The 23,168-nt window shown below is 34.7% G+C and overlaps 1 protein-coding gene across 2 annotated transcripts in view; it reads right to left on the bottom strand.

The window, feature by feature from the left end:
- ANKRD12 (ankyrin repeat domain 12) overlaps positions 1-23,168 on the bottom strand; it is a 94,484-nt gene that overhangs the window by 36,032 nt on the left and 35,284 nt on the right. Inside the window, exons 3-7 of one of the 2 annotated variants that reach the window (XM_065932568.1) lie at positions 16,737-16,884; positions 9,274-9,342; positions 5,225-5,371; positions 1,673-1,873; positions 432-574 (exon numbers count right to left, since the gene is read on the bottom strand). In XM_065932568.1, coding sequence (XP_065788640.1) covers positions 432-574; positions 1,673-1,873; positions 5,225-5,371; positions 9,274-9,342; positions 16,737-16,884 — 708 coding nt within the window. The remainder of the gene's footprint in view (positions 1-431; positions 575-1,672; positions 1,874-5,224; positions 5,372-9,273; positions 9,343-16,736; positions 16,885-23,168) is intronic. The other variant, XM_065932569.1, reaches the window with a different exon arrangement.

Below are 23,168 nucleotides of genomic sequence, written 5' to 3'. Positions count from 1 at the left end.
TGTCTTATTATATACATAAGCATCTGACTATCTTAAACAATGTCAGCTAAAATTCAAGAACAGATGTTATGTACAAAGGAATCATTAAATAGTAATATCTTAAAAAAGGAATGACAGTGTAAAATTTTTATAAGTAAAATATGCTTTAATCACTACATCTAATTACCCGACAGTAGAATGGCCCTTCAAATAAAAATTTTGCCAAGTTGCTTAATTATCAAATTAAATAGATTTTATGCAAAGATAATGCTAAACTCATAAGAGGAATTAGCAATTAGAAGGTAGAAAAAGGGAAAACAAAACACAAATGAGCTGGTCAAGCAATGAATGAAATATGACACCAGACTGTACAACTAAGAAGTGAGTTAAATTACTCTGGGTTAAATTTATCTTTTGAAGATGTGTATTACTGCTCCTCCTGTCATACTCACATCTCTGTGCCCACTACTAGCGGAATCATGGAGTGGAGTGTCATCATCTAATCCTTGTGTATTAACATCTGCTCCAGCTGCTATCAGTATCTTAGCAACATCATAATATCCCACGTTGCAAGCTTCATGCAGTGGTGTCCAACCTAAAGTTACAATATTAATTGAACATATGGTTCACTTCTACTAATTCAACACATATGCTTTTACTATAACCATGTGTGATACAGTAATTCTAAATGTACACAAATATAGAAGAAAAAAAGAATGATGAACAAGCTACTGAAAATAAGTACCTATGAAAACCACTAATTTTACAGAAGGTTCATTCACAGTAGTATTATTTCCCATGAAAGTGAAGTCGTTCAGTTGTGTCCAACTCTTTGCAACCTCGTGGACTGTAGCCTATCCGGCTCCTCCATCCGTGGGGTTCTGCAGGCAAGAATACTGGAGTGGGTTGCCATTTCCTTCTCCAGGGGAGCTTCCCGACCCAGGGATTGAACCAAGGTCTCCCGCACTGCAGACAGGTGCTTTACCCTCTGAGCCACAGGGAAGCCCCATTATTTTCCATGGGGCTAAATTATTTGACAAAAGTATTAAACTAACATTTAAGTTTACCTAATGAATATAAACTTGCTATAATTTATAAAAATCAACTGAATTATAAAATAAAAAGTAGAAAAGGGCAAAATAAGCTTGTTAGGGTCTTGCAATAATACAAGATATTAAATAGAGTTCCCGGTATATAGCAGATTCTTATCTATTAATATTTTATATACAGTAGTGTATATATGTTAATCCCAAACTCCTACTAATTTATCTCTTTCCCCTACCCAGGGCTCTCTCATATACTTTTTTTTTGTTTTTCTTTCTTCCATATACTCTTGATGGGAGTGTAAATGGATCAAAGGTCTTTCTTTTTGGAGGTTTATTTGCCTGATTATCAAAAAATTGGATGAAAATTTTATCCTAAATTAGATAAAAAATTATATGGTAATATGCCAGATAAAACAGAAGCTTAATATTTAAGAATCTGAGTGATTATTGACATGGAATTGTCAGTAACCCTGACATCAGGGTTTCATGTACAAACTCCAAAATAGTTTTACATTAAAGTATACTTTTAGAACACTTTTATTTCAGAAAGAGAAACAAAGAATGCTGATTAAACTGAAACCAGAGTCTGTTTAGGGGATAATCTCAAAATTTTAGTTCCTGAGTATGTCTTTAATTACAAGTCTTACCTGCAAAATCTTTCACATTCACATTTGCCCCTAAACTTATTAGTTCTTTGACTTGTTTTACATCTCCTCGAATAGCTGCCATGTGTAAAGGAGTTTCACCACGTTCATTTCTTTTATTAACTTTGTCTTTTTGTCGAGATGAGGAACTGGGAGTTTTCTTTTGGGCTGGTGTTGTTTGCGATGGATGATTTGGTGTGGAATCTGTAAGAAAGAGAAAAGTTTAAAGTTCTAGGCTAAATATTTTGTATATTCATGTAAAGATTTTTACAGGTAATGTGCTAATTTCTTGGACTGAGGGAGTACGTTCTCACCCAAACAATCTGACACTTGACTTGGATAATCTGATAATGACCCAGAGTAGATCTTCCTTTAGGGTTATCAAATACTGCATGTGCCAACTAAGAAAAAAATGTTTCACTCTGTCAATTCTACTCTGAAAGTACTTGCTCAATGAATAACTTGATAAACTGCAAAAAAAAAAAAAAAAAAACATTTTTCATGGCATGTTATGATATTACGTCAAGACCTAGATGAAATGACATTGAAGGCTAGAGTTTACACCTCTTACTCAAAGTACTGAACTCAAAGTATGTATTCCAACATTAGGTACAAATTAAAGTCATACATGATTTTAGTATGAAATGAAGCTTATGATCCATAAGAAATAAGGACAGTCTAGAAAAAGGTCTTTAAAAATGGGCCGATAAAGGAGGGGAAAAAAGTGCTTTGTTTTGATTTCTATCTTTTGGTATTTGTTCCAGTTTCTCTCTTAGAAACAAGAAAGTTAACTGCATGACACTTAAAGTCCTCTCCTCCCCATTTCAGAACTAAGAAAAAAACAAAACAAAAAATAGTTTCTTAATCAATTAAGGATTTGAGACATATGTACAGTGTTAATAATTCTGAAAATTTACAACTATTTAAAAGGAACAACAGCTCTAAGGGGAAAAAAAAAGTCTACAGAAAATAATTTTCTAGCATCATATAATGACTTCCTTGCAAACTGCCACGATGGGAGTGCTAAAGTATTACCCCTCTTTTCTCGGTAAGAAAAAGGTTTAAAGTTTACCTTTTGAATTTTAAAGTACACGGAGTTAGTAACGGTTTCTTATCTATAAATTTCTATAATGTACACTCCAGAAGTACATGAATCTTGTCTAACTCATTACTGTATCTTGACTGCTTAGAAGACTTCCTGTTACACAGTGTACCTACACAACATTTGTTGAGTGAATACATGGTTATTACAATATTTATAGTCAAATAATTTATTTAGGAAATTAGTCATTGAACTTTAAAACAAAAAGGCATTTTTAAATTCAAACAACTTGCAAGGAATTAACTCATACAAAATTTTCTCAGCCATACCAAAATAATATAACACAAACAAAATACCAGTAGTACTACCCATAATGGCAAACAGAATAAACATGGAAAATGAGTTATGTAATGGATAAGACTATGAACCTTAACAACCATATCTATCAGCTGGCAAAGAGGCTGACACTTCAAAAGCTTTCTGCTCTATACATGTATTAATAAGAAGGACTGATATACCCTTAAATGAAAAGAACAAACTGCAGACCAGTATTACAGTACTAATCTTATTTATATTTAAAAACAAACAGCAACAAAAGATACGTTTACATGTTTATATCTAAAAAAACTTTGAGAAGAAATTATGAATAGTGCTTGCAGCTCAAAGGGAGAGGTTATTGGAAATGAGGAAATATTTTTAGCTTCTTGCCTTATTGCATTAATTCTTTAATTTACTCCAAGGATAGAGGTTCACAGTATTAAATAACATTTTTAAGAAACAAAAGTTTTCTCATCTAGCTATTAAATCTGAGTCAGAGTCAACACTTTACAGAAACATTTGAAGTTTAACACTGTAAATAACTTTGATTTGGCCAGTCTCCCCAAGTTGTGGGTGGAAAGGCAGAAGAATAACCAAAACAACATGCCCCACTTTAAGGAGAAAGCCCTAACGCGTTCTTGTTAGTGAAAGATACAGATACACTTACGTTTTAATGGAAACTATGATCTATAGAAACTCTAAGAATTTTACCAAGTTGTCCTATTTTTTAATAACAAAGAGCCAACACTGGAAAAGTTCACTAGAAAAACTGTGTTCTTGTCAATGCATTTCAACAGGTTCTGTCATGTTACCCCAAGTGTTATACAAAGATGCCCTGAAGAAAAGAATTTTTCTTCCAAATTTTTGGAACTTTTCTTTCCAAAAGAAAAAGATTTCTCCAAAGAGATTTACTTTCTTCTTGCATTGGTCAATGAGAACTTTATACAACTTAAAATTCTTGTTTTTAGCTACCAGAATGTATAACTAAGTTCACTGCTCAATGTAGTAACTATCCCAGCCCAGCTGTCTGGACCTTTTCTACCTTTTAAACTCTTTTAATAAATGACCAAGTTGGTTGTTTGTTCCTTCTTTGTCTTCATCCTGCTGGTAAGCCATCTTTAATCATTTCTGGAGGGCAAACTATTGATACTTGAATAAACACACACACACACAAGAAGCACAATATCTTAAACGGAAATGTGAAACGAAACATGAAATAAATTTACATAATACACTGCAGATATTTTTTCTTTTGAAATAAATTTTGTTGCTGCTGTTGTTCATCCATTAAATCGTGTCCGACTCTGCAACCCTGTGAAGTGCAGCCTGCCAGGCTCCTCTACCCATGGGATTTCCCAGGTAAGAAAAATGGAGTGGGTAGCCATCCCATTCTTCAGGGGATCTTCCCGGACCAGGGATCAAAGCCATGTCTCCTGCACTGCAGGCAGATTCTTTACTGTTGAGTCACCACAGAAGCCCAAAATAAATTTTAGCAGATCTTAAACAATAAAACATGAATTACACTCTTGCTTCTAAAAGCACATGATAAGATTACCAGCTTACAATAGAATGCTAACTATAAAAGTAAAGTATAACTATAAAAGTAAACTATAAACCTAGAAGCAGCTTTACAGAAACTGAAGTAAAAATTTCTGCAGTAAGGTAAAAGCACACACAGTTCTGCAACAGATTTCTCATGTGGACTGATCCAATTCTAAATAATAGTTGACTCTTGAACAACTCAGGGACCAGGGGTACCCACCCTCCTCACATTTGAAAATCCGTGAGCAACTTACAGGTGGCCCTCCAAATCCAGAATTCTGTATCTTCAAATTCAATCAACCATGAATCATGCAGCAGTATTTACTGCTGAAAAAAACCCGTGTGTATGTGGACCCACTCAGTTCAAACCTGTGCTGTTCAAAGGTCAACTGTACTCATTTTAGTAGACAAACAATTTGCTGAACGTCTGCTAAGAGCCAAGATCCCTGCTCCTGTATAACTTTTCATCTAGTAGATGAGACAGACAATAAACAATTGTCAAACAAACACATGTTAAGATTACAAACTTATAAGAAACTGATTAAGTCCAAGAAAGGACAAACATTTAAAGTAGTTAAAAATAACTGCCAAGACAAAACTACAATGTGAAGAAAACCATGAACACACAGGAACTCAATGATGGTGAGTGTTACCTGGACTGTTGTCCCTTGCTGTCATCTGCATAAGAAGTGCCATCTGCTTTCGCTCTGAAAGTGGGTAACCAAAAAGAATGCTAACTGGAGTGGATTTCTTATTTCCAGCTTCCTTTTTTGTTTTCTTCTTTTCTGGACCTTCTTTCTCTGGAATTATTAATAAATATGTAAGAATCTGAAACAAATTTAAGCACTCAAAAGTAAAGCATAAGGAGACTTTTTAAAAATAGATGATACATGTTTATGAGAAACAAGAGTAACAGAGAAACTTGCAATAGGCAGACAAAAGAGCACTAGGATTTTATTATATAAGCAATTTTCTCCCTGAATGCTTTGGAAAAAAATCTTAATTGCATAATTTTCAGAAAATTACTTAACATTTGGAAATTTAGTCCTAGTAAGATCTGTATTTTAATGATCAATTCTATTAAACAACACTTCAAACATTCCTTAGCTTTACATCTCTGACACTCCTTCATTCACTCTAACCTTATTCAATTATTCCTAAGCCTATATAGCAATGTTCCTTCACATTACCTCCCTAATTCCACTAATAATTTGTACATCTTCTAAGGAGCTGTTTAAGACAAAACACATCACACAGAGTAATTACTGAAAAATAACACCAAACCACTCTATTGCAGTTACAGGATAGTTGAACATGGAAGACTATTAATCAAAGCTGAAACTGAACAAAATTAAAGATTCTATATGTGTGTGGGAAGGGGCCGGGGGAATTAACAGAGGTCCTGCAAAAATTCAAAAATGTCTAAAAAATTTTCAAAGAGATTTGATCCATCATAAAGCCAGTTCTCAGATTTAGCTATTTGGCAAATCTCTGGCCAATGGAGTCAACATTCCCCATTATAAGTCAGAAAATTCAGATGGAACTGAATTCCACAGGTCAAATAAACATAGGTGCCTGTTACTCCTTCCTTAAGGACATTTCTGGAAATTAATTCAAGTGGCCGTGTGAGATGAGCTGCCTGTTAACTGTCCAGGCATCTGTTTCCTGGAAAATCCTGTACCAACATCTGGGATTTACTGATCTAGGTTTGCAGTATAGAGAGGAGCTACAAAACTATAAATAAATTAATAAAAATTGTAAACAAATGTAAAATAGCAAAATGAGTGCAAGAAGACAAGTAGTAGTCAATACTGTCATTTTTCTCAGGTAGATGTAGACAGCAGTTAGACTACTCCAGGAGATAAGCATTTATTGATCTAGTAACTTTCAAGAAACGAATAAAAGTTTGATACTATTTATATATTACTGTATTATTATTTAAGGCATAAAATCCTGTAATGTGCCAGTTAGTTAATCAGGACAAACTGGCATCCTAAAGGCCTGGAAAAATCAAAGGGCCTCCTTTACACTCTGCTGGCCACAAATCACCCAAAATTCAATAGCTCCGAAAATGTCCATTTTGTTGATATTTGCAGAATTTTACATAACAGAAATAAAAAATTCCAAGATTATTAAAGTCAGCCTTTATTAATCGTGCTAATATACTATTTTCTAACTTTTCACTTTATTAATGATCCAATTAGTATAAAGCCCATTTCAGCAGTGTTACACCTAACTTACTAAATTTATTATAAACCCCCAAATAGGTCTTTTGGAGAAACCTATTTTTTCCTGAAACACATTCTTTTTCCTAATAATGTTCTGTATGCTTTGGTTCTCAGATTTAATGAGGAACCACAACTGTTGTTTTAAAAGTTGTTGATCTGAATACCAAATCTTTAAATATAATGAATGTACTTCTCACTTAGATGAAAATTCTTATAACAGTTTAAAGAAGGAAGTTGTTTTAAGAAAAAAAAGTACAGTTTAGTAATTAGAAGAAGCAAAATAAAAAATACATATCTATCCTTAAAACACTTTTAAAATTTTGGAAAAAAATTTTTCTTTTATTTTCTCATTTACAAACTCTTGATTTCTGGTATTAATCGCATTTTAGTAACACAATGTTTTAAGAAGAAAATGCTTGAGGACTTCCCTGGCAGTCCGGTAGTTAAGACTCTGCACCTTCAATGCAGGGGATGGAGGCTAGATATCTGTTAGGGCACCAGGATTCCATGTGCCATGAAGGAGTGGCCAAAAAATTTTTTAAAAGTAAATTCAATAAGATTAACATCAAACAGCAAAAATCAATTATGTTCCTTTATACTTGCAATGACCTCCTAAAAAGAATATACTCTAAAGTGGTACTCAGTTTATAAAAGAAAAACTTTAAATAATGAATAAATAATGAATTCATTATTAAAATTCCATGCTGCAAATGAACAAAGATATTATATTTTGGAAAAGAATAAACAAATTGGATATATTCCAAATTTTCAATCAAAAACTCATACTAGCATTTATATGAACACTATTTTTTCTCTGAGTTACCTTAGCCATCTGTCTTGAGTTCATGCTTTACATGAGACAGAAAAATAAGGTAGGTGAATAGTAAGTAGCTGGTGTAAGATAGATTAGAGATAACTTTATACCATTTTTAAAAATCATAAATCTTAGATTAGTATGTCCCAAAGTGTGCTTTTTCATGTTGAAACCATTCAACAAAACCCTGTGAAAGCATGGATTCTTAACAACTGGACCACCAGGGAAGACCACCTTAAGAGATTTTTAAAGAAAAATTCAGGTGGTTTACTTAAGACTAAAGAAAAACAGATACAGCCTTTTCAACAATCCAGTATTCTTTACTTCAAGGTTCAGAGGACCTTTAGAATTACAGAGATATCTCAGTCTTATAATTCTGAAAATTAGTGCTTTCTTCTCTTGTCTTATCAGAATAAACAGAAAGCTCAACACTGTCACACCTCAATTAAGTATACTGAGAAGAGACAAAAATGTTTTTCTTGGGGAACTAGTTCATAAGCCTACCAATGTCTCAGAAATATGACATTTTCCCACAAAGCAGTCACAGTATAAGGAATGAAACTGTGGGAGCTGCAATTCAAATACAGATGGTTCTGCAATACCTACAGTTTCTGACAGGTGAGTGCTTATATCTTCTGATTTCCAGCCATGACCTTCAGATCACAGGCAATTTCATCACATACTGCTCTTTTAGGTGTGCCCTGGTACTCAGGGGCCCCATTTTAGGAAAGTACCACTAACTCCACAGTAAGTATAGATCTGTTCAATTTAATGCTGACTGTAGACAAGCCATTGCCCAATTTTGATAACTAAGTATTACTGACTTATCAGGTCAATTAACAGTTTTCAGCATGATTTTAAGAATAATTGCTTTGCTGTATACCAACTCCACAAATTTATAAAATGAATACAAAGTATATTGGAAACAGAAATTTTATTTTAGTTTTTACAGTTAAAGGCCATATGCTAAAAACTGGACACTGAGGGACTAAAAAATATTTTACACTTAAAAAGTTCAGAGATAAGAATGTAAGCTAATTAAAAAGTAGAAAAAAAAAAAGAATCAAAACACCTAGCTAATGTAGTTTTCACATACTAGGGGATACATTTACTCTTTGATAGCATTTCTCCAGGAAACTTGGTGTTTTAATAATCCATTTTTAAATTCAACAGGGCCAGCAGCAAAGTCAACAGACTAAAGAGGTCAACTGAAAAATTTTTTAATTTATTTTAAAAAACACACTGCATGCTTGAAGAGTAAGATACTGTCTATGAAAATGACTATGTGTGGTATAACGTGTGAAGGGCGTACAGCTAAGAGGTGGAGGACCAGGGCACCTTCCCACAGGGGTCGCTGCTCAGCACAGCTCCAAGGGTGCGCCTCTCATACCCTTCTACGTGAATGGACCCCCCAGCTGTGCTGCATGCCTGAGTGGTTGTGTGCAGGATCCTGCTTGCAGCATCCACACAGAACACATCTTGGACATGGTACATGGGAGCTCTTAAATGAGGCTGGAAAATTTGATGTCACTCATATAGTCACTTATTCAACCACAGACATCTATATGCTGGTTTGAAAATAAGTTATTTATAGTACAAGAATTAATTATAAATGTGACAGAAACCACTGGCTAACAGGAACCCCTGATAATCTAGTTACCTGAGCATGTCCTGTAAGAAGATATAAGTCTCTCCCCCCAATTCTCACTTGTATGTCCTGGGTCTGAATCTACAGAATGAGAAGAGACAGGAGAAGAGAAAAAAGCATACGAAGGGAAATGCAGAATTCAACAAACCAACATTTTTCAAAAGACCACAATGATGTATCACTGTTTTTCCAAAAGATTACTTTTAAGGTAAAGCCAAAAGGACATTTAAAACACAGGTTTGGCCAATACCTAAGATTTCAGTTTCTTTGGTCTTAGCGTGAAGAAAGTCAACTATGTAGCTTGCAATAACAGTTATTACTGAGGCTGCTTACTAAAACATATCTTTCTTGAGAATATTTTTTCAATCTCTGAATACTGATAAAAGAGACAGTACTCTGTAACTGCTTTTCTGTTTAGAATTTGCCTTTAGAGAACTTGAATAAAGACTTGAATCATCCTTTTTGTTCTACAAATGCCAAAACTACTCAGAAGACAATAGAACATTTTGGACTACAGTATCATTCCAGACCAAATATTTCTATAAACATTTCAAATACTATGAATTATTACACTGACCACCTCTTAGAAAGAAAGCAGGCTAAAGCAAAACAAAATTTATCAGCTAAGAAATGGAATGCTGCCTAACAACTCAATAAATTAGACAATCAAGAATATGGAGAACTGACTTTTTGACAGTATGGCCAGAGCAAATATTTTTAGTTACAAACAAGATGCTATTATAACTTAAAATAATATTATTCTAATCTTTACAATCTCAACTTATTGGTTCATAGTTTTTTCCCCCAGAATGATTACTATAGACAGTATTCATGAATTCAGTTAGGTATAAGTAAAAAACAAAAATATTGGGGGAAAAAATTTAGAGAACAAGTAACTCCTAAACATAATATTTGCAAAAAAAGATAAGCTTAAAAGTTTAGTGATGAGAAAGCTCACTCAATTGAAAGGGAAATCATTAATAAAATAACATTTAGACCAATTCTACAGCCAATGGGTAAACAGATTGAATCACAAGCCTTTCAATAAACAATTACATTTGCTTTTTGTAATTGTTAACAAAACCATTAAGTTAACAACTAGAAGAATTCTATGAAGAATATTTGACATTTCATTTCAAGATAAACAAAAATTTAAAAAGGCCTCCAAAGGTTGCAAACCAAAGTGGCAACTAATTCGTTGCACCAACAAACTGAATTAAATGGATAAGTGAAAGCAGATCATATTATTGCGATCAATTAAAGAATAGGGGATAAAATAAACTTGCTTTTAATTATATTCATTAATATAAGAAAGCAGTTTAATAGTTTATCCAAATCTCCTTTTGGAAGTAATTAATCTATCCTGACCCCACACACCCTTTGGCTTTTACTCAAGTAAGTATGCTTGTATTTGGGGCATCTGTATATGTATTCTATAAAGATTTAATTAAGGAGCTAGAAAATTATCAGGGGGAAGGGACAAAAATAAATCTATAATAGACAATCTCCATGAAAATCACCAAAAGAGGAGTATCCTTATTAAGCAAAACACTAATTTTATCTGTTAGTTTTAACACAGTTATCAGAAAAATAACATTTATTTTCTTTTTTAAAAAGTTGCCCTCTCCAAAGTTGCTTGAGTCATTAAATAGGGTAGATCCTTCAATGGCATCAAAGCCTCAGGAAAGCAGGCCTTGATGGATGGCCAGCAGAGACTGAGTTCAGAGCATGTGAACACACTCTACAACTGCGACCATGGCCTTGGGGAATGGAGCATACTGTGCCTCTCTGCATCTTCTCCTTCCACATTTATTCACACATTACTTACATACGCCACTAGAAAAAATGCAGTAAGCAAATAGATAGTGCTTATTAAGAAGAAATAAACATTTTTTAAAAAGTAAAAAATGTTTTTTTTTAACTTAAACATGGAAACTAAAATGAAATACTACTGGTTTATCACTATAGATAATTAGATCAAAAAAAAAAAAAAAAAACAAGTGTCCAGATGTTATTTGAGATTAAAGAACATAAATATACTGCTGGAAGATTTTGTAACTACATATAATTATTTTAAAGAAATGTCATAGAAACGTTGTATCCTTTTAACCCTATAACCCTACTCTTGGAATGAATAAGAAAGAAAAAATTCAGGGTATAACAAAAACACAATCTGGAAAGACACTCTTATGGCATTACTCATAACAAAATAATTCAAATGTAGGCTGGAGGCCAAGAAGAGACTCACTCGTGTGTAGCCTCAAACAGTCAAGTTCAATACTTTCATGTTAAAGAACTGCTATGACATCCAATGAATGCCATTAGACTAGGAAAGAGCATTAGTATGGTTTTATGGTGGATAGAGCAGGAATAAAGTTCACTCAGTAGAAACATTAGCAACTATTAAAGATAACAGCAGTTATCAGTTATTAATATTTTGCTGTTGTTTAGTTGCTCAGTCGTGTTCAACTCTTTGGGGGCCCCACTGACCTCAGCCTGGCAGGATCTCTGTCCCTGGGATTCCTGGGCAAGAACACTGGAGTGAGTTGCTATTTCCTTCTCTCCAAGGGGTCTTCCCAACCCAAGAATCAAACTCATGTCTCTTGCATTGGCAGGCAGATTTTCTAACAGTGAGCCACCAAGGAAGCCATATCAGCATTATAAGGTGCCTACTTTAAATATTCATTATCCTCTCCCTATTAATAGGAATACTCCAACTTTAATCAGAGTGACAATATACCCAGATCAAAAATATTCAACTTTTCAGACTTTCCTGCAACTAGCAGAACTTAACCAGTTGAGGTGCAGGCAAAAGCCTCTAGGGAGGTTGTTTCAAGAGTAAAAAGCATCACTGGTCTTTCCTGCCCAGGAAGGATGTCCTGTGACTATAAGGCAAAATGCTGAAGGACAAAGCCTATATACAAGCTAAGGGTGGCAGAGCAGAAATATGAAAGGAACCTAGTCCTTGTCGGTATTACTGAACTGCTGCACTGCCTATGCCTGCTCTTACTGCAGTAGATGAAAAATCTCTAAGTCAGTTTTCTATTTTAACTAATATACTGCAAACTGCTTATATATGTTATGTCACTCAGAGATCACAATTTCTGAAGTTGGTATTATATATGCACTTTTACAGATGAGACAAACTGGATTTACAAGGAACTCAGCTAATCTGGCCACAGCAAGAACTCAACATTGGTCTGTCGGACTCAACAGCCCCCGGTAAGAAACACTAGGCTCTGACTTCTCTCTGTTATAACTGTAATAACTTATCTTGTCTGGATTCTAGGCTGGGAAAGACTGAAAGTAAAAGCTAAAAACTTGTGATAAAGCTAGCTGATGATATGGCTGTAAAGAAACAATTTGTTTTCTAGATCAGAAGTAGTTACTTCCATAGGCTCAGTGAGTTACGTACAGACAAGCCTCTTAACATTTTATGGAACAAAATTTATAGAAATTCTCTAACAGGATAGGATGATGTGGGGTAGATACTGGAATGATATAAGTAATTATCCTGGAGATTTGTTGAAATGAAGACAATTATGATACAGCTATAAGAACTCATGGACAACACTTCGAATTATGCTGTAATTTCCCCCAAAATATTATCTGTCTAGTTAAGCAACTACTTTTCTAGAAAGTGCTATCTTTTAAAAAATTAATAAACATGAAATAATTGAGAATTTAAAGAGTTTAAGACACATTAGGCTATCTCAAAATGAAGACTAGCAATGACTTATCTGGCTGATGGCATTATTGCTGATTATGAGAACCACTGAATCTTTCTTGGACAGTATGAATGTCTTTTAAAAAAAATAATGATGGTTGTTTTATAAAAATAATGTATGTCTGTCATGTTAAAAATTCAAGGCATATAAAAGAATACAAAGAAGAATGTAACAAGTCATCCCCAATACTGGAAACAACATGTTAACATCTCCTGAGTGTCATGCAAAGTACCTTTCTAAATGCACGTAAAGACAGAGGGATCAGGGGAGAGAGAGAGAGAAATCAATTTATGTAAGAGGAAGAAAATACCATACATATGTGCGATCTTTAAATAAAAATCTGTAAGATTAACTTTAGTTTAATCCAACATAAAAAGAAAAGGAACTAAAGGAATCACTTCTTTTCTACAAGAGATTCATATGCTAAAATATAAACACAGGCATATATATAAATATACAGATAAAAATTTAAATACGGAAAGATTAAAAGTTTTAAGCAATAATTTTGAAAAAAAATTTCAGTGTTAGACAATTTCAGTTAATCTCTTGTCATGAGAGATGATGAGTTGAGTAGCACTCAGCTTTTTCTCCTTTTTCCCCATTCCCTATTCTTTTAATTTTCACTAACTCAGGGTTCATAATATTTACATTTTTATTCAGGACCCTTAATAACTCACTAGGTTTAGGTTGAGTCCTACAATGAAACAATCTTTATATTTAAACAATTTTCTCTCTTTGTATGTGTGTTAATATCTGTTTTATGTGCATAAGCGTATAGACAAATATAAAGAATATGACATAATGCAAACAGTACATATTATTTCATAACCTGTTTTTTCTTTCATAACCTGTTTTTTTAATTTGTATACTATGAACATCTTTCCATACTGCTTATTCTTCTATAATATTATTTTTAAGGGTAAAAGGTATTTCCTCAGTATTTACCATAATTAAACAAATCCTTTATTTCCTAACAGCCCTTTCCTGTTCTTTTCCTATTATAAAGTTGAGAGAAACACACTTGAAGATAGTTTTCATTCTCATCAATAATTATTATTGAATAAATGCCAAAAGAAAGAATAAGTCAAATGTTAACAAGTTTAGTTTTTAACATACGTTGTTATATCAAGGTAGTTCTATAACTTAAGACAAAATAAATCAGTGACCAGTTTGTATGATTTAATCAAAGTGAAAGTTGCTCAGTTGTGTCTGACTCTTTGCCACCCCATGGACTATACAGTCCATGGAATTCTCTAGGCCAGAATACTAGAGTGGGTAGCCTTTCCCTTCTGCAGGGGATCTTTCCAATCCAAGGATCAAACCCAGGTCTCCTGCATTATAGGTGGATTCTTTACCAGCTGAGCCACCAAGGAAGCCCTTGTATGATTAACCAATGATAATTTTGTCAGTCATGATAAATTCTATTTCCTTGACTACTATTATTTCATATATTTCTTTGTCAACTATAATTCTGGTGTTCTAAACTACCTGCTTGTATCTTTTGTCCATTCTCTGATTTCTGTGTTTTTTTCTTCACATGTTAGAAAACTTTAATTAGATTAAGTGTTGTCATATACGTTGTATTTCTACCTTCTATACTTTATTCTGTATAGTTTTTTTTTTTTCCTTTTTTTTTTTAATTTAATTTAATTTTATTTTTTATTTTTCAGTGGGTTTTGTCATACATTGATATGAATCAGCCATAGAGTTACACATATTCCCCATCCCGGTCCCCCATCCCACCTCCCTCTCCACCCGATTCCTCTGGGTCTTCCCAGTCCACCAGGCCCGAGCACTTGACTCATGCATCCCACCTGGGCTGGTGGTCTGTTTATTCTGTATAGTTTCAGCTAATGATCTAAAATATTAAAAAGATCAATGTCATATGAGTTTTGGTACTATAATTTATCATTCATATTTGAAACAGTCATTAATGGTACTCTGGACTCTTTTTTAAAATTATGAAAATAAGACAGCTTGATTGTAAATAAGACATTTTTCCTTGGGCCTGGGGAAATTCTTCTCAATGCTTTGGATGTGTGGTGTGTATGTGCGTTCATGCAAAACTAAGGCATTCATATGTTACTTACTAAAATTTATAAATTCAGACTACCAAAACTACAGATATACATTTAAATCCATCAAAATCTTATTTAATGTTAGCATGTGACCTTTTAAAAAAAAAATGTTCATACTACGCAAGTCTGAGAGAGAGCTACAATGCCCTATTAAATTCAAATAATGGAAAGACTGTAGCAGAGAAAAGCATTAATCCCATCAATAATATATGAATTAGACTATGTTCATTCAGTGCCTAAAGTTCATGTCTTCCTAAGTCTTTCTCCTTTATTTCACACTAAATGAAAGACAAATAATCCACCTGATCTAATAATAAGGGTTCTCCTGGGAAGTGTGTTATTTTGAAATCTTATATATTTTGAAAAACATGTTAACAACCTTTGAATTTTTCTAAGTCCCTTCTTCAAACTACTAACGAGAGAATACTGTCACTGCAAAACAACCTACTTAATGTAAGTACTTTAAAAATGACTAGCAGAAGGATTTCCAAGGAGAAAGTCTGAGACAAATTAAAGCCTGTATATCTGAAAGCACATGAGCACTTTCTTCTCAGCTAAATGACTTCGTAACCTTGAAAACAGTGCTGAAAAATAAGGAGGGCCAGGCCTAAAAAAAAAAAATCCTAACCTTTAGAAGGGAGTGTAACTTAAAATGAACAAAGCACATAATTTCTTAATTACTCAAAAAAAAAAAAAAAAAAAAAAAAAAAAAAGAGCAAAACTTCTAATTCAAGCTAAGAGAAATAGCCAAATACACAAAAGGAAACCTAGCTACTACCAAAAGTGTACACTAAAATTAGGTTATTTTCTAAAGCTATATTAGCATACTGCATTTCAAAAGTCCTTAGGGTATTTTCAAAGATTCTGGAGTCAAGATTATTTCTATATTGATGACTAAGGTGGCTAGAAAGATAAAAGTATGATATAATCTGTACATAAATTTAGAATGTAATACTGATTTTTTTCTGAGAGTGAAACTAAAAACTAAAACATTCTTAAGAACAGTTCATTATTAATACTTCATTCAGGGGATAAAGCAATTATGATAAACATACAACAAACATTCAAGTTTATATGAGTTTTAGGAAATTACTATCTCAGGGCTAAAATACAACCTAGTATTTATAGATAGTGGTCATAAGGTTCTAATCTATTATGAATAACTGGGATTGACCAATGTCAAGTATCATTCCTGATACAATGCGAGTTTTGAGGAAAAAAGTACTATGAATTGGACTGAGGCAGCCTCAATATTTTTCTTCTTTTTTTGGAAGGGACATATTTCTGATTCATTTCTGAATCTAAAATGTCTAAGCTTTTTTTCCTTTGGTGGGTTCAATAATTTGTCCACAAAAACTGAACAACTCTTTCTCAAATATAGCACATCAAAGATCCATGTGAGTAAATTTTCATCACTGAAATGCTCCCCAAAAAATCAAGTTCTTAAAATGGTAAGAGGTCTATAATGAACACTAAGACTAAGAAAAAAACTGTTTTTATCTATGATAGAAATTATATTTGGGCAAGGAATATATGAATTTCTGCCCCAATGATAAACCTGAAATTCTGAAATACAAATATTTCTCTATAAAATGTAGTACAAAAGGAATGATAAAATCACAGTAAAAGAAGGATAATGATTTTACTAGAAAACAACAAATTTTCCTACCTGTGTCTGAATCTCGTTCTTCATTTCTTGATGGGCTGATGGTAAAAGGAAGTTTACGTTTCATGGACGATTTCTCTTTCATCTCCTTGCCCACATCATTTCGATCAATTTTTGGAGTTTTGCTATAGGATGCAATCTTGTCTTTACTCTGTTAAAAAATTAAACATGAATAAAGTTATAATGATACTAGCTAAGCAGTACAATATAAAAAAATTCCTTATGAAGGAAACTTTCATACACAAAAGTTGAAAGGGTATTACAAACTACCATCATATTCAATGTCCTCAAGGCCCACTTTCAACAAAACCATGTTTTCTAATTTGTTTCATATTCCCTTTCATTTAGTAATATAATATAAAATAACAGTAAAACAAGATATCTTGAATATAATAGAACTCTATGTCTAAGATAGACATCATCCAATAAACAAATACATAAATCAGAAAAAGAATTCTAGATTGAATTGAGCAGTAAAGATTACTGAAAAATACAACTATCAAATTATTTCCCACGTGTAAAGGAAAATCCTTTTGAGCTGTCTTTTCACTTCTGCTAATGAAATGGAGCTTCACAGGCATGCCTTTTGCTTACAATGCTGTTTTAAATGGTCAATTTTATTATTATTCTGGCATACTGAGGCTAACAGGTCAGGAGACCACTGCCAGTTCAAAGAGAGTTTGTCACTCACAGCTCCCAAGAAAAGAGGGCATGTCACACATGCAACACAGTTTCTCCTGGGGAAGCACCTAGCCAGTTCGGGGAGGCAGAGGGAGGGAAAGAAAGGCACGTGGAAGCTTTAGTGTGGCTTCCAGAGGAAAAAGCTAGGAGAGCAAGCAGGTTTAGGGTTGGCTAGTCTGCATAACTTGTGCAGGCTCTGGGGTATACATGTCACTTCTTTAGTTGTCTGGTACCTGATGGTTATTCTGCGTAACCGTCAGGGCAGGGGGACAGTGCCAGAGTATGAGAGTTGCTAGAGCTGGTGGTCAGGGATGAACACTGGATTGCTTGTTTGCAAATGAAAGGTGTGGTCACAAATGAGCTATTTTATTTTCTCTTGGAACTGAGTGGCCCTGGGAAGGACAGTCTGCCCAAGGTCAGTGAGGCCCCAGATGTCAAAATATCAGAAGTAAACAGGAATGATTAATAAAAAGGTTAGCCAAAAAAGTTCAAGAGATCTGCCTTAGGAATACAAATATGTTGTTATTAACAAAAGAATCTAAAAAAAACATTAACAAGTCCCTTCTACCTTGCATATCTGTTAAGACTGTTCTATGACATAAACAAGTTAAAACAAACCAATGTGTTAAATATGTTACATGAAAAGTGTTCACAAGACTATATCAATCATGTTCTCCTATGCGATAATTTGGTGACTAGTGTGATATTCATACAGGGCTTCTAAGATAGCCCAGCTGGTAAAGAATACACCTGCAATGCAGGCAACCCCAGTTCGATTCCTGGGTCAGAAAGATCTCTCGGAGAAGGGACAGGTTACCCATTCCAGTATTCTTGGGCTTCCCTGGTAGCTCAGACAGTAAAGAATCCGTCCGCAATGCAGCAGACCTAGGTTCAATCCCTGGGTTGGGAAGATCCCCTGGAGAAGGGAGCGGGTACCCACTCCAGGATTGTTGCTGGGAGAGCCTGGCAGGCTATAGTCCATGGTGTCCCAAAGAATTGGACACAACTGAATGACTTTCACTTTAAGTGTGAATATTCTTACCTGCTACCAACTTACTCTGTTCTCAAGTAAAACTGTCCTTAAAACTGTTACCCAAACAAAGTGCTTTTATGAGAATCTTAACACTAAAAATTATTTTCAGATCTGGGGAAAATAACTTTCAAAAGAAATAGTTACTTCTGATTGTCCTGAAATTTCTATATTATCATAGTATTTATATATTAATATAAATATTCTTGTCTATTTCGGAGAGGGTCACTGGCACATTCTTCTTTCATATACATAATAAACTTAACAGATTTTTTCATTTTAAAATATTAAGTGCTTTTAATTTACACTTTTTCTTAAAATAACCTACAATAGCCATCACACATAGCCATCACACACAGTTAGCCAAGAAAGACCTTCTATCACTGCTGATACTAAACAAGGTGCTGGTAGTCTTCACCAACTCAAGAAGATAGAAAAAAGAAGAGGTATAAATTTACCTGGAGATAATTTAAAATATATATACATATATAAACCCTTGAAGGATATAAATCAAAATGTTAATGGCTATCTGTGGGTAATGGCATTGCAGGTGTGCTGGGAGACAATCCACCACAGCTTTCTTGCATTTCTGTACATCTAGCAAACAGAAGCACTAAATAAATCCCTTTGTTCTGTCTTTTCAAAGTTATCTGTACACAGAACAGCCTTGGAAGACAGAGACAGTGTCTTCCTCTGCAGCAAAGGGTAGATCAGATCTGTTTACTCTTCAATATATAACTTCTCTCCTTAGGGCTAAGGTCAGGTAGATTTACCTCCCATTAAAAAGATTTGGGGTTGCTCTCCCGTTACACAGTCCACTGTATATGTAGTTGTCACTGGCCTTCACTACATGCCTTTGTGAGAAATAGGGCTCTGACAACAGACACAAACACTGATATATGGCTACTGCTATGGCTATGTGAAAAAAAAACTTTTCTTTCTATCTGACCCAGGAGTCTCATGTCTTCTGCTGGAGTTCATGAAACTAATTAGCCTGCAAATAGCGAAGAGTAAAACCTCAAGATTTTTCATCTCAAACAAAGCAATTTCTATTTTCATTATGCTTATATGTTTTTTAATTTTTCTACAGCGAACATGAATTACATTATTTAAATAAAAAAAGTTCTCAATTATCATGTGGAGAAGACAGGAGATAATGAAGACTGAACCTTCACTGATGATGAAAAGGACAGGACAGAGCTATTTAGGAAGGTAGATGATTAACATCCACTCGTTCACACTTCATGAATGTAACTCGATATTTAGACTATCAGAATATGTTTGATAAAAGATACTGTTTTGCAAATTATAAACACCAACTTATAGCTAGAAATGCTTCAGTGGAAAAACTTCTAAACTAAACCAATGGGGAAAAAAATCCCACAGATTGTCAGTAAAAGGATAAAATATTTGAAGAATTCTGAGTAGGTATTTTTGATGAACCCCTGACTATTGTGATACTTAATAAGGTAATAAAATCATTTTCTATAAAAAGCATATTGCTACAGAATTATTATTTCAAATATGGCCTATTTTTGAATGCATTTAAGAAATTAAGTTTTGGTTCAGGTTATTTTTAAATTTAGAAATCTCTTAACAGTAATGTCTTGTGTTATATTAAGCTATAAATATGGTCTCTATTTACATAAGAGAACAACTACAGATTCATTTCTAAAAATTTTATGGAAGGACAAGCTCAGCAGAAGCTAGAAATTGGCTTCAAGGCCAATAACTAAGAAAAGACAATCCTAAGAATAGGCTTTGCAAATAAATAAGTGAAAAAAGATAATCATGTTGCCTTCTCTCCTCCCCTCTAATTTTGTCATAAGAAACAGTAGTAACATATAGTCTATAAGCAAAAAATTGAGAATGGATATTATGGCCCTTCCTCTCTTAAGCTGTCAAATATTTGTTTAAAATGAAAGAAAATTACTTCCTACAGCAGCTTTGGATGTCAAGCTGCTGGGAGATCCCGAGCATGGCAGTACTGAGCATCATGCACACTGCTTCAGAGGGGCTTCTGACCCTTAAACAAACACACGTGTGCTCCTGAAAAAACAATGCATGATTAAACTGAGGCTGAGAACAGTTAAATATATCCCTTTGGGTAAGTCAACTGTTAATACTAAAGAATTTAATAGTTTGTATCTATTCTTCCCATTTATTTTATAAACCTAATGATTAGTAAGCATTCTTAACCTAGGGAATGTTTTTAACAGAAATATATTAGTAAAAGTTTTTGCTTTTTTGCTTGCCTCTACAGGTTTAAGAAATCACACTTTTATGAAGGCAATGTTCAGGACTACTGCGTATTTAGTGGCAATCATCAAAAGATAAAAACAAAGCACCTAGATGATTAAAAGCTTCAACAATTTTGGCCTTATAAATTCAAATCCAAAAACTAACATCAAGTAGCCTCACATATAATTTAACAAACGCAACCTTCCCTATATTTAAGCATTTAGAAGTGAAAGCTCCAATTCTCTCCTCAGATCTAACACAGCATCCTGTCCCCACAACTCTGAGATTTCCTCTACCCAGGTCCACTGCCAAAACCCAACAACTTCGTCTTTTCCATTCACCGCTGTGGCACCTGGCCACTCTCTGCAGTGCAACCTCTGCTTCTCTCTTGTCCTGTCCTGATCCCTCCGAAAAATGTGTGAATTCCTCAGGGTATACTCTCCTCCACTCCTGCCCCACTCTCTTTGGGTGACATCGTCATACCTATAGGTAACTCTTCCACAAATTCTCATACTTTTAACTTCCTTTAAGCTATTCTCAGCTCTAGCCTCGTTATGTCTACTGATACTTTTATTGGATGTTCCGATGGCCGACTTCATTCAACAAGTACAGACCAAACATGCTTCCTGAAACCACCTCTTGCTTTCCTGAGTGCCCTCTAACAGTCCAATCAACCTCAGCATGGACCCAGACCACTTTTCTACATACACAGGTAAATCTCAGTAATTCAGTGTCTTTCAGACCTGCCACTTCTCTCTATCCTCACAGTCACTGCCCACACTGCCTTCTCCTTGGATTTTTAAAATAATACTACTGGTCTCTGCTATGGCCCTTCCCTTTGGCTCCCTGGCTACAGAATAAATTTCAAGATCTTTAGCAAGGAACCCAAGGCCATAATGAACCGGTCCCTGTCTAAAGCTTATTTCCTATCCTCCATCCTTCATAGGCTACATCCTAACTTTGTGTGCACTACTTTAACAGATTCTTGTCTTTTTTACATCTCCTGCTTAAGACTACTATTTACTCTCCTTTTCCTGCTGGTCACATGTGTACTTGTCCGTGAGAACCCAGATTACGTATGTTCCCACCGTGAGGCTACCTGGACGTCCACAAACCGCTCTTCTCCTCTGTCCCAGCACTGTGCACCCGAACACTTTCATTAGCGTGCTTCCTACAACAGTACGCAAGCTCACAGAGTGTGGTCCTTAGGTCGTCTCAGGGGACCAGCAAGGTCAGAAATAAGCTCACAGTAACACACAGAATGTCAGTGTGTCTTTGCCTCCTATTCTCTAAAAAGTGTGCCTTTGACTCTTGAGACTATGTGACAAGAGATATCTGAACACATGGACTGCAGAAACAAATAATTTGAATATCTTTCTGTTAAGCCACACATTAAAGATATTTTGCAAAACTAATGACACGCTTCTCCCTGATACTGTCTTGGAATATATAGTTTCATAAAAATATATTCTTAATATGCAACAGCTTTTAGACCAATTATTAAACACATAAATTTTTTCTCAGTTTTCATTTCTGATTATGTAAATGTCAATAGACATACTCATTTATAAAAAAGCCCTTCAGCCTCCTCAGTTATGCTGAAAAATATTAACGGGTCCTGAGAGCAAAACATTTCAGAAGCAGAGACAAAGCAGTTATTTAAGAACCTTCATAAAGATTTAAACATTAACTACTTTTTGTTTCAAAGGTTCACAGGAAAGGCACACAACACAAACAAGCATCCCACATGAGGTCTGTTGGATAAAATAAGTAAATTAGTGAACTCATTCTCCTTGAGACTTGGCACATTAAATACATTTGAGAAAACTTCTGTCTATAGTAGAATGAAGATACTGGCAACTTATCTCTGCAAGAAACAACTATAATCCTAGACAAAATTGTCAAAAAAAAAAAAAAATTCAAGGCTCCAGAAACTCAACAAAAACAAACAAACTGAGAAGCACTTTCGGTAAGAACTGCTGAACTATGGATAAGAAGACTGCATTCTCGCCTGGGGCTGTTCTCATTCCGACTAATGCTTAGTTTGCATGACAAGGTTCCAGGGTGGAGCTGGCAGTGAAAACCAGCATCTCTGCTGCCAGACAGTCGCTGTGACTTGACAAAGAAAGCCAAAACCTCACCCCTCAGTCGCAATGTTGATAAAAACAACCAACAGGGTAGGAAACAAATGGAAGCAGGGAACAAAAAACACAGTTCTATTAGTTAAGGTTGTGTGGTCCCACTGTTGGGTAGCAGCAGCAGATAGACAAGCCAGAAATTTAACAGAGAGATTAAAGAAATCAAGGAGCCAGGGGAGCACTAGATAAGACAGCCATTCACCCCTGGCTGACAGGGCAGCTGGGAAAGCATGTGGGGAAGATCAGAGAATGGCTAGCCTCAGCACATATCCCAGATGACACCAAGACCATGTGCGCTTGTGGCGGAGATGTGTGAGGGTCCAAGCTCTCCACAACACCCTGAGT

The sequence above is a fragment of the Muntiacus reevesi genome, chromosome 4, assembly GCF_963930625.1.
Source record: "Muntiacus reevesi chromosome 4, mMunRee1.1, whole genome shotgun sequence".
Taxonomy (NCBI): domain Eukaryota; kingdom Metazoa; phylum Chordata; class Mammalia; order Artiodactyla; family Cervidae; genus Muntiacus; species Muntiacus reevesi.
This window is presented reverse-complemented; position numbering and strand designations above follow the sequence as displayed.